The sequence below is a fragment of the Dioscorea cayenensis genome, chromosome 5 (genome assembly GCF_009730915.1).
Source record: "Dioscorea cayenensis subsp. rotundata cultivar TDr96_F1 chromosome 5, TDr96_F1_v2_PseudoChromosome.rev07_lg8_w22 25.fasta, whole genome shotgun sequence".
NCBI lineage: Eukaryota > Viridiplantae > Streptophyta > Magnoliopsida > Dioscoreales > Dioscoreaceae > Dioscorea > Dioscorea cayenensis.
This window is the reverse complement of record NC_052475.1, coordinates 8711116-8726877: the sequence shown is the minus strand read 5'-3', so window position 1 is coordinate 8726877 and position 15762 is coordinate 8711116. Positions and strand designations below refer to the sequence as shown.

At 37.0% G+C, this 15762-nt stretch overlaps 1 protein-coding gene across 3 annotated transcripts; it reads right to left on the bottom strand.

The window, feature by feature from the left end:
• Positions 1-11315: 11315 nt before the first annotated feature.
• On the bottom strand, positions 11316-12449 carry LOC120261637 (TATA-binding protein-associated factor 2N-like). 3 transcript variants are annotated; one of them, XM_039269595.1, is made up of 4 exons: positions 12334-12447; positions 11851-12247; positions 11712-11782; positions 11316-11633 (listed from the first exon to the last, which is right to left on the bottom strand). In XM_039269595.1, exons 1-4 carry the CDS (start codon positions 12386-12388, stop codon positions 11620-11622), a joined length of 537 nt encoding a protein of 178 aa, XP_039125529.1. In that variant the 5' UTR covers positions 12389-12447; the 3' UTR covers positions 11316-11619. The 3 variants fall into 3 exon arrangements, with proteins under 3 accessions (XP_039125529.1, XP_039125528.1, XP_039125530.1); XM_039269594.1 differs by lacking the exon at positions 11316-11633 and having other exon boundaries at positions 11677-11782; positions 12334-12449; XM_039269596.1 differs by lacking the exon at positions 11316-11633 and having other exon boundaries at positions 11677-11782; positions 12321-12337.
• Positions 12450-15762: the final 3313 nt, after the last annotated feature.

The window sequence follows — 15762 nt, the reverse complement described above, 5'->3', positions numbered from 1 at the left end:
ATTATACTTGCAAGAAAATACTCTTTTGCGACTGCCCATAATTTGTCGAAAATAATACCCATTTGCGAGGGCAATCAAATCATCGAAAATGTCATATGTTTGCGACGACCATCATTTGGTAGCAAATACAACTTTTTGCGACGACAATCTCGTCATTGCAAATAATAGTCATTTGCAACCACCACATTTGATCGCAAAGAATATGCATTTGCAACAGCTCAATACCGACGCAAAAAACAAGTCCTCGCCATGTTCGTCGCATTATCAATGTTTTTTGTTATGAAACATCTTACTTTTTGCGACTACCTTTACCCATCGCAATAAGTACCTTTCGCGATGGTGAGTGGCAAAAGGTATCTTTTGGGACGGTGAGTTGCAAAAGGTATCTTTTGCGATGGAAGCAAATAAGACGGTGTGCGACGGTGAAATGCCGTCGAAAAAAGACCATTTGCGACGACAATGGGTCATTGCAAAAGGTCAATTTTCTTGTAGTGTATTAAGACATCTTGCAGCTTTTAGTGGTACATATTTCACTAATATTCTGCAAGACGGATGAGTGCCAACACTCAGAGCCTTGCCTTTGTTCTCTAAAGTTATCTCGTGTATGAAGTGGTGTTGTGGGGGCACGGAAGTTACTTTCTCAATTATCTCTTTGCACTGTTGTCGCCACGTACTAGATTAAGCTCTTGATGGAAAGTTAGGTAAGGTTTTGTGTAGTCTATGAGGAAACTAGTGAATTTACACATCCCAATGATTAGCTCTACCTCATGGGGGAGGACAACGTGGTTATGGAGATAAACGAGCATGGAGAAGGATTGTTTTGTTGGTTTGTTGGCCTTTGAGATAGTGACCAATTCTCCCACCTACCTTAGGGCGTTAACCAACATGAACAATACAAGGGGAGATTCTAACACCAAGCTAGGTGCCAATTTTGGTTATTGATCCCATCGATCCCACGCCTACGGTCCAAGGTGTTAATGAGATGGTGTAAGGGTCATATTGTGAAGATAGTTAGAATTTTCCTAGATTAGCAGCTCTCTTAGCATCAATTGTGCTCACAAGGGGGACTATATAGGAGTTTCCTTTGAACAGCGTAACTATCCCCACAGACGATAGATTTAGTATTTCTAGCAAGAACTTTTACAACATTTCCTCATTAACATGTCCTAATACGATTGTGAGAACTACAATCTTAGATAATTCTGAACACAACTTATTCACTTTTGGGTGTAATGGTAGCAATAGAGTGGTCTTTCACCCAGTGTTACTCACATCTGAATGTTACCTTAAAAAGTTGAGAAGGTTCTAGATCGCTTCCTTTGCTCTCTAGTCTTTGAGCATGTTTTTAACTAGTGGCTAAAGAAAACTTTCTCCTCAAAGCTCAATGGACACTTTGCCAAGATATGACCAAAACATTCACATTGCCTACAGGTGAGTAGATGCCTAAACTCCAAGGTCATATGGGACCTACACAGGCAATGTTAGCACATCAGCTAGCTTTTGGGTATGCGAAGGCATTTGAACGAGATAAATGAGCGGAGTTCTGAAGGGTCTTCTGATCGTGGGGATGCATAACCACCTAGTCTGAAGAGTGTTCTTTCAAGGTAACAGTAACTAGTTTCACTACAAATAAATTGTCATATAGTGACGGTGTAAAATACGTTGGTAAAAGTCAAAAATCCAAAAGAGTGACACTCCAAGTAAATTGCAAGAACAGATTATCTAAAAGAAGAAAAAACATACCTATCAGTTTCACTACATATATGAGTAAGAACAAATTCTTATGATTTTTTTCAAATGCTTCCAAAAGAGTGACACTCCAAGTAAATTGCAAGAACAGATTATCTAAAAGAAGAAAAAACATACCTATTAGTTTTCAGAAATATGCAACTTTGCCGCATACTACATGTGTATTAGATACACTTTTTATCAAAGGTTCGGTCAATTCATACAATTTGAGCTGCAGCTATCACTAAGATCTTAATGAACTAAAATAAACTAATCTGACTAGAATTTGGTTAAAAGAATGATGCTATACTAATATTGATAATAAGGGGCAACCATATAATGAAGCAAGTTAGTTGTTGGAAAATGATCAATATCATATCCTTGATTGGTGAAGATTTCCTTGTCATACTTAATGGCACTAATTGGTGTATATGGTGCACTAAGGAAATATATACTATAGAAAAATGAACTTAAAATTTCTTCAATCAAACAATTATTGCAAAAAATAAGTAAATAATTTACCAAAGATAAATAAATTTGATAATGAGCTATCAACCTTTTTTTTGTCCTTTTATTTCAGTCGATTTAATGAAGCCAGACGCCACTGTGATTGTCCGCAATGCAAAGATCGACATGTTCAAGGGATCAATGAGGTTGGATTTATTTATTAGGCAATAAGGCAAAGGACATCTAATCCCTTGCAAAGGAGAGTTTATATACCTAAACTAACTAAATTGGTCACAACTAAGCAAGATACCAACCATAAGGATAAAGGATAAGCATCTAAAATCCAAATGAACTAGATTCAACAGTCAATACAATCAAATTTGGGGAAAAGAAGAGAACAAGCATACCTCTAAGTAGAAATCAAGGATTAATTGACAGGTTTCATGAAGATCCTGCCATCCAATTCGAGTGCGCTTCTCCCCCACCAAGGTTTAGGGCACAACAGAGAGACAATTGAATTAAGGAAATGAGAGGATTTGAAACCAATTCTTCAAAAAAAGGAAAAAAGAAGTGGATGAGTACCTGCGAGAAGGTTTAGGGTTCGAAGAGCATCCTCGGGAAAAAGCCTCGATCCTCAGGCAACAATGAGAAGGGATGAAGATGGGTTTGTTGATGTTTTAATAGCTTTTTTTTTATATATTATTAAAATTTATGAAAAAATATTTATTATTTTATAAAGTTTAAAGTTTTTATAAAGATCTCTTGTTCATTAAGTATTAATTATTTAAATTTAAATGTTATAAAATTAACAATAAACTAATTCAGTTTAACATAAAGATTAATTTTTTATTTTGTATGAAATACTTACAATTTCATTAATTTATATAATGAACATTATTTGTTATTATACAAGAGCAAGTAAAACAATTATTCATTAAATATTTATTATTTAAGTTTAAACATTAAACAACTACCAATAAACCAATTTAATTTAACAAAAAATTAATTTTATATTTTTATATGAAATAATTATAATTTCATTAATTTATATAATAAACATTATCTTTTAATAACATGTTTTTTTCATAATACATATATATATATATATAATATCATAATCCAATGTTAAAAGTAATTTTAAAATAAATTAAATCAAACATTTATTTACCAAAAAATAAAATATTTTTTTTAGTAGTTGCAGTTATGAATGCTAATCTTTTAAATATTTATTTCAATAATTATTTGTCTTAATCAAATAAAAAAATATATAAAAAAATTAATTTTTATAAAATAATAAGTTAATTAGTTTTCATAAATTTGTAAATTAATTGATTAATTTATATATCCAATCAATATTCATTAAATTGTTATTTTTACGAATATGCTTATAATTTATAAAGTAAATTATCATGACATTATTTTTTATATTTGTTTTATAATGTTTAATTTTTTTAATTTAATTATTATTCTCAATATAAATCTCAAATTTAATTATGATATTATTATTATTATTATTATTATTATTAAGTCATGCTCTACTAAAGAATTTAAAAATTAAATAAAATTCAAAACATATAACTCTACCAACTGAATGATTTCCGTCACTGAATGTCTAACCTATTGTAACACTTTTAAAGATTCATTGGTATAAATAATTTATAGCTACTGCATTTAACCATTGCTATAGATAAGTATAAGTATAGAGTAGTAGTTATACCAATGGAAACAATATCTATAAGTAAATGTCATATTTATTCTCACAAATTGAATGTTCCGTTGGTATAAATAATTTATAGCTACAAATTTGACTGTTACTATAGTTAAAAGTCTGTCTATACCAACAGATTAAAATTCGTCAGTAAATATCTTATATATAGTGACAATTTTAAAGTATCGTCGGTAAAATCAGTCTATAGCTACGGAATTTAACTATTACTATCGAGAAACATCAGTATATGGCAATTATTTTCTAGTGAATTTGAAGGGGAATCAACTTGTGTTGGAGGCGACTAACCGCTTGAGTGAACATGGTTCCATGATAGACGAAGCTACCACAATAATGATGAATGCTATTTGAGCTTTGTGGACAAGAGACAGAGATCTTCGGCCGTGAGCCACTGCAAGCACTAAGCAGCTGGATGTCACCATAGAATAACACTATCTAATAGACAATCTTTTTTTCAATTAACTCATTTCATAAACACAATATATATATAATGAGGTTATATAATAATATATATAATAGGCATGTTTTTGAAAAAAAGTGGATAAACCACATTCATTGAACAATCATGACAAATAAAACCACATAAGTCCACTAGATGTGGAACACCAACAAAACCAACAAAACAGGAGGAACAACGGGTCTCCTCCTGACCCATAACAGCAGAAAAGGACTACCCCACACTATCCTCCTGGAACTCCTCAGCCATAAGAGCGGACTCCGCCCCCTCAACCTCAGGTTCACTGAACTCAAGGCTACGCCGAACAGAGGAAATGGTATCATCCAGTGTCGATCTCAATCCCTCAGGAGCTGCAGAAAACCAAGACAGAATGCAGAGATTAGTCTTAATTGATACATCCAGCGGATTCACACATTTATTGGCAAAGATAACATTGTTTCTCACAAGCCAGATAGACCACACAAAAGTCCTTGACCACCCCATCCCCAATCACCCTAGCAGAGGGGCGAGAGGCCATTCTCCACGCACCCCAAAGGAGCGACAATGAACTAGGAAGTGGTGGTAACAAAGTAATCCTACTAATCTTTGACCACACAAAAAGAGAGAAACGACAGTGAAGGAATAGGTGATCAGCTGTTTCCGAATCTGCGTGACAAAGCACACAAGTGTCCGTAGGAAGACTATTGCACCTACGCATAGCCAAGTTTGCAAGGGAAAGAATCTTGTCCTTCCAAACCAACCAATTAAGGATATTAACCTTCCTAGGACAAGGGCCTTTCCAAAAAACTTTAGCCAAAGCTCAACGCAGGCCCCCATCATTCAGAAAGTCATAGAAAGATTTGACCGAAAAAGATCCATTAGCGGTCAGACTCCAAAATCTGGAATCCTTCACAGTACCACTCATAGAGTTAAGAGTGGCAAGGAACTGCACCGAAGAAGGGTCCTCAACGAAAGGAGAACAGTTGAGCAGGTGAGCCGAAGCTAACACTGTATCGTTCTTCCTTGAAGCGGCTAAGTAATCCTCAGGCCAAATCTGCATGGGAGCACGACCATTGAACCAACGATCCTTCCAGAACAAGGTATCCAAACCGGAGTTAATTTTCACCGTGACGCACCCTCTAAAAACCTCAAGACATTTTAACACCCCCGGCCAAAAGAAAGAGACTCTACCATGAAATTGGCAGAATAAGTTCCATGAAGGCTGATTATAATTGAATTGAAGTACCTTCGCACATCCCCAAGTCGACTCAGTCAACAGCTTCCATCTCCATTTACCAAGCAGAGCCAGATTAAAGGAGGTTAGATCCAAAATTCCCCAACCCCCTTGCTCCTTCGAACGACAAATATTTTTCCAAGCCACAAGACGGCATCTAGGATTGTCAATGTCAGGACCATACCACAGAAAGTCACGACGAATCAGGTCAATACCTTTAATGACCCACTTGGGAAGGCGAAACAAAGACATCCAATAAGTCAGTACCGAGGAGAGAACCGAATTAAGTAAAGTAAGCCTGCCTCCAATAGAAAGGTAGTTTGATTTCCAAGAAGCCAACCGTCCTTTAATTTTTTCTATCAAACTTCGCCAATCTTGCCTGCGAGGCCGCCTTCCGGAAATCGGAATGCCAAGATAAGTGATAGGGAGGAGGCCCACACCATAGCTAAACGTCTTTACAGCACGCTCATCAGGAAGCTGGTTCAAGTTTGTAGAGAATAAACAAGTCTTATCGAAATTGGTTCCCAGACCCGAAAGCCCTTCGAACACCAACAGGATCAGTTTAATAACCCTCAAGTCTTTCGGCCCCCCGGTGGTCAAGATCAGGAGGTCATCTGTATAGTGTAAGTTACACAAACTGCCGAATTCCCCAATGGGAACCCCAATCAAAATGCGCAAATGAAACGCATTCTCAAACAAAGTACTCAGAATATCCGTGACTAGAATAAAAAGTAGAGGCGAGAGAGGGTCACCCTTGAGAAGTCCGCTCTGGTATCTAACGTACCATTTAGGGGACCCATTGACAAGAATAGAGGCTTTTGACGTAGTCAGGAGCGAAACGATCCAACCAATCCATCTATCCTCAAAACCACGGGCTTTCAGGAGATCCAACAAAAAATCCCAGTCGACAGAATCGAAAGCTTTTGCAAAGTCCACTTTTAGAACATGGCCATTCATTCTTCTCTTGTGGATACTGAAAAGAAGCTCCTCGGCCGTGGCAATATTGTCTAAAATGCATCTCTGTTTTAAGAAAGCCGACTGGACATTGTCCACCAGCTTATCCATCACCGAACTAAGTCGAGAGGCCAGGATCTTGGAGATGATTTTCAGGGAAGAATTAATCAAACTAATCGGCCGATAATCACTTGGAGAAGCCGGGCACGAGATCATAGGAATGAGAGCAATGCTTGCTTAGTTAATCCGCTCTAAGTTTGCCTGACAAGAGAAGAAGTCCTCACAAAAGTTCATAATCTCCAATTTGACAATCTCCCAATAAGTTTTAAAGAACGACATAGGGAAACCATCCGGACCAGGCGCCTTGTCACTACCTAGGTCAAAAACCGCCTTTTTAACTTCCTCTAAGGTGAACGGACGCTCCAATAAAGATAAGTCGACCGTCGCTTTGTTAATCAGTAGCCTTTTCAAGTCCACCTGAAAGCGGAAAGGCCGCTTTTGACCGAAAAGGGCACGAAAACTATTCTCAAAAACTTTCCCTATATCCCTGGCCTCAGAGAAGGTCCCATTGCCATCCGTGACTTGAGATATAAAATTTGCGTTTTTCCTACCATTAGCCACCGAATGAAAGTACTTGGTGTTTTCATCCCCCTACCTGGAGCCAACGGAGACGAGAACGCTGTTTCCAGTACAATTCCTCTTGCTTGCGAATCTCTCCTAGGGTCTCCCACAACCTAAGCTCCGTTTGCGCCTCCTCAGGCGAGAGAGATCTATATTCTTTGGTGATATCCAGTTGCTCCAGATCCTGGAGTAAGGCCAACTTGCACAATTTAATAGAACCAAAGCAGTCCTTGGCCCAAATACGCAACTTATCCCTAAGCCACGCCAATTTCTTTAGCCAGGACAAACGCCCCACAACCTTGTGGGTTGACACTAGACCACCAATGAGCCACCAAGCTGGCGAAACCGTCCACCGTAGTCCAAGATAATTCAAAACGGAAGAGCCTGGGGTTAGCACAGTGCATCCCCACCTCAAGTCTAATAGGGACATGATTAGAGCCTAAACGAGGAAGACCATTTTGAATCAATCTAGGGAAGAGATCAGCCCAAGTCCTATTGACTAAAAATCGATCCAGCTTAACCCAAGTAGGATCCGCCTGCCCATTAGTCCACATAAATCGTCTACCCACAGCCGGGGGTTCTAAGAGATTTAAATCATGCATGAAGGAGGATGCATCACATAAATCGGTAAAGTTCTGTGGTCCTCCACTCTTATCATCCAACGAAAAAATAGCATTGAAATCCCCACAAATCACCCAAGGAATCTTAGGGGAAACATCACACCCTCGTAACTCCTCCCAGAAAGTAGCCTTTAACTGCCTCGCATTAGGCCCATAAACCGAAGTACATCTCCAATTGAAATTATCCCTTTTTGAGTGGAAGTCAACACATATACTGAAATCACCCCTCCTAGTTGCCGCACTAGAGAGGAGGACGCTATTCCATCCAATAATAATACCACCAGACGCCCCAATCGATGGGAGAAACACAAATTTGTCCAATCGTGGTCCACCAATCTCCCTCCAAGTAGCCTCCGATATGGACTCCAATTTGGACTCTTGCAAACAACATACATCCGCGAAGTGAAGGTTCAAAAAATCTTTAACAAGGAAGCGCTTAGCAGGCCTTCCCAACCCCCTAACATTCCATGTGATAATGTTCATAAATAACTAACTAATGTCCGCGGACCTCAGAAGAGGTCTCCGCCTGCTCCCCATGAGCAATAACAAGTGACTGAGTTCGGTTCTTTTCTACTATACGAATATAGTCTAAGCATGCGTCTTCATGTAAAGCAGAATTATCAAACATAATGCCACATGCAGAACAATAGCTAGAAATTTGAGCATTGAACCAATCTGAAATAAGGAGAGGCTTGGGAGGCATACATTCAAAGGAATCTCCTCGAGAAATTTTCTTCTTAGTCGATCTGGGTGGCTCCACCACAAAACCCGCCTCCTCATTCCATCTAGATGATGGCTTCTTAGACCGCTCGCTTTTCCTAGTACCCGCAACAGTTCCCGAGACCGCAGGAGAATTTCCAACATTTAAACCTGGCAGCATTTCTTTTAGAGATCTTTCAAAATCAGTAATGGAGACATCTGACCCATAATCCTCATCTAAAACTTCCGTCTCGGAAGCATGGACCTTGGACTCCACCCCTATGGCCTTCTCACTGTGCTTTATGCAAGGAATGAGTACCCATTGACTTGCAAGAAAAGCCCACTGGAACCCATCAGGCGAGGCAAGGTCAGGTTTATCAATGTCCTCTAAAACCACATCCTTTCCCAGCTTAACTTCTTTCACCTTCACCTTCACCTTCGCCGGAACAGGGGACTCATTCACCATCCCAACAGGCCCAACAGGCCCAGAAAGGGGAATAACCAGAGGATCGCAGGCCTCCACCTCCATCCCAGCATCGGCATAACCCAATATCTTATCTTTATCAAACCCACTTTGCTCAACAGAAACCTCAAGATCCATATGCGAAGGAGACCCAGGATTCTCAACGTGCAAACTTGGAAGAACTGGTGACTTGGGCCGGTCCAGAAAATGACCCACCTCGCACAAGAGGACAGGGTCCGAGGTTCTCGGATCACCCTCGGTCCCGAGCTCAGGCCTAGTCGCACACCTTGGCCCACTACCCAGAGATAATGGATCCACAAAAGGAATGCGTAATGTTCTAAATAGTCCCACTAAATTATCCATCTTACCTCTTCGGTCCCTATATTCTAATTCGAAAGGAATTAAATCCCTTTATTATTTGAAACCGGAGAAACTAGCCCAAAGGCTAACGGGTGTTAATTTTTTTATTATCTTGCCACTGATGTGGCTTTTTTAACATTAAAAATATTTTTAAAATTTTAAAAATATATATAAAAAATCATGTTGACACCCTTATCAGAATATTTTTACGACATCATGAATACCCCAATTTTAATGCTAATATCGCGTAACATTTCCTCAGAATTACTTGGATCATCAACAAAATGAGAAAGGAAATTATCTTGTTTCGTTCTTGACCTCACTAACTTAAACACCCTTTCATGTACGATTGCTTGTGAGTATCTGTATCTTTTCTTAGACCCAAAACTGAGAAGTTTTTTAATATACCGGGAAATAATGGTGCTACCGGTGTGTTCAATGATGAGGTGGTAGGCTCTATCGAAGGTATGGAAGAACTTAAGGCTCTCGTCGTTGGTGCTCGATCGGGAAAAACTTGGAGTGATAGCTGAAGGTGAGATTGCGGATGTTATCGAAGGTAAAACGTTCAAGTAGGTTTTGGAGGTCGAGGACTCAATTGTGCATGATCAAATGCTTGAAGATTGGGACGATGACTGGAATAATTTCCGTGGACGATGTCAAGATGAAGGAAGGGATGGACATGGTGTTAAATTCAAAGCTGACGATCTTGAGCTAGAGACGCCAAGAAGGGCAATTAGAGTTGAAGATGCCGTGGCCAAGGACGTCATGCATAGCGAAGAGGTTATGAAGCTGCCATTTTGGGTAGTTGTAAAAGTTGGCCTGGAGGATGTGTTTGATGTTGGAAGGGTTAGCGATGAAGATGAAGGAGAAAAGGGTATAGGTGAAGGTGGGGCTGAGACAACCTGAGGGGAATGAGGTAGGACACACAATTAAGCTTGCGTGACTACTAGTTAAATCTTGAAAAAGTGTATGGTACGTGTTGCTAACTTTATTTTATTTTATTTTTTAAAATAATATTTCAATGGAAAAAAAAGCCACATCAGCGGCAAGATAATGAGATAACTAACACTTTTTAATTTCTGAGCTAGTTTTGCGAGATTCAAATAATAGAAGATTTTAATTCGTCCACATTGAAATAGAGGAACTATGCATGTTACACCTTATAGGTACATATATAAGTTTGGCTCAGGTATCTGACTCGAATCTAGCTAAATGGATTAGTTTAATTAATCCAACCTTTCATTTTGATTTTTGGAGCTTGGTACGAATTTTCTTACCTACCTTAGTTGTTATGGAAAAGTTATCTTATTGAAAAGTAATTGATGAACAATGTTGAAGAAAAGACAAACTGAAACAAAAGAAAGTCGTGGTAGCCACTCAGAAGTGTGGCGTTAACTACGACATTAAATCGTGCCTGATTCTTGCTTCATTGTCCTGCGCGCACATCATCATGATCCAAAGTCTCTGAGGGCCACGACTTCTAACTACCACCATTACTTATCAATGGAACGTACCAAATTGAGATCAGTGTGAGTATATATTTACTTCTTACTTTTTATTCATAAACCATTGGAAAAAGTCTCTGTTTAGACTTTTCATTTACCTCACTGCAAGTACCATGCTTTTAAGCAGATATGGTGGGTGTGTGTGTATATATATATATATATATTTCTGAAGAGAAGTAAGTCATTTTTATGCAACTGGTCTATACTAGTGGACCATAGTTAAATGGTTCACTTTCATATGGTAGGTGGATTAACACGTAAATGATCCTCCATTAAAGGCACCTTGAAGTAACATAAAGCAAAGTGTTGAATGAGTTGGCTGAAACTTTCATAAGTGTAGAAACTTTTGACCAGTTCTATCTTGATATATCTCTTTAAAAGCAAAATTTTCATGGCTGCAATGCCATGTCAATTAATTCCCTTTTCTTCTTTTCCTTTGAGTGCTTTACAAGTTGTTCCAACTTTAGCGTACATCCCAATTACATTGCTTGATCTAGGGTTTCACAAATTAAGAAACAAACCATGAACTAATTAAAAGCATGTTATATAATCTCCATTGCAAAGAAACGAGGGACCATTAATTCATTAGCACTTGAAGGAAGCATATATATCAACACCCTTACAAGCATTCAAAGCCACAAACACTAGTACAAGATTATACTTCTAAAGCAGAGTGATAGGAGTACAACTTTAAAAAGCCAACAAAACGCAAAGATAAAAAAAAAAAAGAAAGAAAAAAGAACACTCAAGACAGGACTGAAGTTGAGAGAGTTCAATAACTACCATACATAGCTTATGAATCATCTCATCTCCCTTTCACTTCATTTCAGGCTTCAGTCCCTGATCATTGAAACCATTATAAACTTAATTTATACTATACTTCAAACATTACATAGAATTAAAAATTCTCATAATTACCGGAATCCCTCGGTGCATTGCATCGAAAGCATTCCATCCTGCTTGCAAAGTTATGCTCGTTGCATCCAGACCTGTTATAAAGTTTTAGGTTGAATTGAGTCCAAATAATATATGTGCATCCAACACAATTATACCATACCTAGTGCAAATCCAGTCGCCGGACTTCCAACCAGCGCGTCCACCACCACCACCACCGAAACCATAGCCTCTACGCGGCATATCACCATCAAAGCCCCCACTGCCACCAGCCATGGCTGAGTCTTCTTTGAACGCGCCGCACTTGAAGCAACTGGAGCGACTTGCGAAGTTATGAGCTCCGCATGAGCAGTACCAGTCTCCAGGCCTAACATCAGACCCAGTAAAGCCAAACGATGAACCACCACTGCTACGGCCACCGCCGAAGCTAGCGTAGTCTCCACGATCATTGGCTGACCTTGGCTCGCTGCATCGCTGGCATGAGTCACGGCGGCTGAAGTTAAGGTGGCTGCATGACCTACAGTTCCAATCTCCTGGCTTTCTATTCATCTTCTTAATCCCTGACATTCAGTATCAAATGAGAAACTAAGCAAAATATACAAAGAAAAAACACAAGTAGTTCTAGCTTGTTACTTCTTTTGCTTACCAAAAGCTTGAGTTATGGTTGTGTAATTGTGAGGAATGTGGTGGCTTTTATACATGTGCAAAGCTCATTGGTGGAGAATCAAGATTAATGGTATTGTTTGCTTTTTATTTTTTATTTTTTGGAAAATAAATAACTCTTCTTGAACAATGGAATCACAAAAATCTAAAAGAAGGAAAAGAAGAGAAAGGGAGATAATAAAGAAAGGCAAAAAAAATTTATGGAATTAGGAAGGGCTTTATTAGTGCATCTTTTAAGACATGGATGGAGAACCCCAAGTGAAGTTCATCCTCAACATCATCATTAAAAAGTTTTCTTCAACATTTGAAGTGTTGAACCACATCCTTGAAACCCTTCTTCTTTTCATGTTGTTGTAATTATTATGAGAAAGTCACTAATCAACATTACAACTCACTAATCATCTAGAAACAAGAGATCAAGTAACTACCCCCAAATACACCCTCCCTTCAGAATCTATTCCTCCACCTGCCAAAATGTATTCCTATCTAGTTATTCTTGATCATCTTCTTCACTTTATCAATAATTCAAATTCCCACAGAATCACAACTTCAAACTTTGCTTTGCTTGAGTGATCTATATATATAACAAGTAAGCATGTACATATATGACACAGTATCTCTGATTTGATGTTCCCTTTAGTTGGATAACAAGGAACCTAGGAACACACACTAGGTAGTACTGCATGTCTGCATTACCAAACCATACGAATATTCTACAAGATGAAATGGCCAGTACTTTTTCTATTTTTGTCCTCTAAAGAGGCATATCAATTAAGCCAAATGTCGAAAACAAACATGCATAAGAAAACATAGACATGTTTCAACACACGTTCATGCAAAACAAATGGTTATATACGTGATTTATTAATGTTAATTTTTCATGCATGTACATGCACGTGAAGAAGAAAAGTAAGTAGATAAGCATAAAACTAAAGGTGCGTCTTTTTCTTCTTGAATGAGAGAGACTGATGAAGAAGAGGCATCTTTTGGGTGATTTCATGCACATGCTGAGGGCTTAGAAAGAAAAGTGAATGTGTGAAAGGGTTAACTGAGATAGTTCCGATAAAGGAAGATGGGATAATGGAAGTAGTCTCCGAAGTTCGATGTATTTTTTTATTTATTTTTTTTGGTTTTTGATTTTTTTGACCAGCTTTAATTTGTTTCAAGATGTCATCAGTTTCGTGGCCACTGCTTGTTATTATTATGACCATCCTTTTCTTTTTCTGAACCTTGTGTTCATTTTATTTGGAATGACTTTGCTTTTGCTTTTGTGCCACCTCTACTTCTAGTTTCCCTTCTTCCATTCTCTTGGGAGGAGTTAAAGGTATGTTTGTGTGTGTGAAAGTGCAAACAAATATTCTGGAATTATGCATGAAAGTACATTTTCATATTTTTAACTAATGAAAAAAAAATACAATTTGATCATCCTCCGATATATATCCCATGTCTAAATTGATTCCTCCAATTAAGTTTATGAATGATATTAATTATAACAACTCCATCAATTAATCTTAAATTAATAATTTATATCTAACATGTTATTTTTCTGCATAATATATATGTTGACGTGGTCATGGAGCTTCTCTATAATTCTTAAACCAGTAGCGCACTTTCACCATACGTACATATATATATATATATATATATATATTTTAAATAAATAAATAAAGAGAGAAAGCATCGTCATGATCATCGGTAGTCTCTATATGTATACTTGAAAATATATCTATGAACAATAGCTAATGGTATACCAACAGTATGACTAGGACTGTTGCTAAAACTTGATGAATATTTATAAATAGAAATTCTAAAAATAAAGATAGAGAGAGATTAGAAGAGGGTTGAGTCATAACAATGATAAAATCTCCTTTCTTTTAGCAACACCACCTTTTGAGGCTCAAAACCACACAAAACCCAAGAACCCTAACTCAGTCCTATCATAACCTAACATGCATGCATGGAGCCCAAACTTTTCAGTGATCTTCTCTAACCTGACACTCCACTTTCTTTAATGGCTTTGCTTTGTCTGCCGACTACCCTACCTTCTTGTGACCAACCTTGCATGTGTTCAGTGCTTCATATTTCACTTTCCCAAATGTCAACTGGTTATATAAATTATTAATACTATTATCAATCACCTCTTATTCTATTAATTCTGAGTCCTATATTTAAAATATTCATATCTTTATTGAAAAAATAAATTTAAACCTCAGTTGTGTTATGGGATTGAAATATTAATTATACATTTATGTACATCTCTGACATAGCATAAAAAATACCAACAATATTGCAGTTGATCAATAGAATGCAAGGAGAGAGACTAGATTTTATTTTAATCATATGGAATGCAAGCTTGTTTTGTTTAACATCATCATCATCATCATCATGATCTCATTGCTCTTAAATACTTAACATTTACTTGTCATGCTTCAAATTCCATCTGTAAGTGAAAATATGAAACTAAACCCTAACTAATTATATGGAATTCATGATTTTTTTTTTATTTAACATAATCATCATCATCTCTTGGAGTGATTTGTATGAAATACTTAGCATTAACTTATTATGTATGTTATATGTAAAACAAACTAAGTTTTTCCAGAACTTCATATTTTATCTGTAACGCTAAAAAGAGAAATCATGAAACTAAACCCTAATAATTAATTACATGGAATTCATGCTTGTTTTGTTTAGCATAATCCTCATTGTCCCGTTAATCTAATGTATTCTATATGTAAAACATAAAGAGATTACAACTATTAAAGAAACCATTTGAGCAAAACCATGAAACTAAACCCTGATCTAATCCTAATAGATCTACTACAATGTTGAGAAAATTAAAAATAAAAATTGAAAAAGAAATTAAAACACGGGAGTGAAGACGAGAAAGAATAATAAATGAAAGTACCTGGTTATATTTGAATCAGCAATGGCATGAAAATGGGGATGAGATGGGGAGGAAGAGATGCAGAGAAGGAATGAATTAGTCAAACCAAATCTGAATTTATTTATTTTTTTTGGTTAATTATTTCTATGGTTTGTAGTTGCTGAAATATTATCGGATCCTGATCCCAATCAATTTTACATTTTTTTTCAATAATATATTTTTATTATTTGAAAATATTAATCAATGAATTTTTTATAATTCATAATATGAAGGATAAACAACATTTCAACTACAATAGATAAGATGTGTCACGGTGCTTAACCCCGTTATCATGAAAATTTCCTTGGATAAATTATGATAATTTCTGGTGTGTTGGAAAGAAGGAATTTCTTCCGTACACTATAAAAATTAATGGGTAATTGCTATCAATATATATTTTTTGTTTTTTTCATTTATAAATACGATAAGCATATATACGTATATAGTCAAGGGGTTGCGACTGCAAACCCAAATCCGCAACTGAGA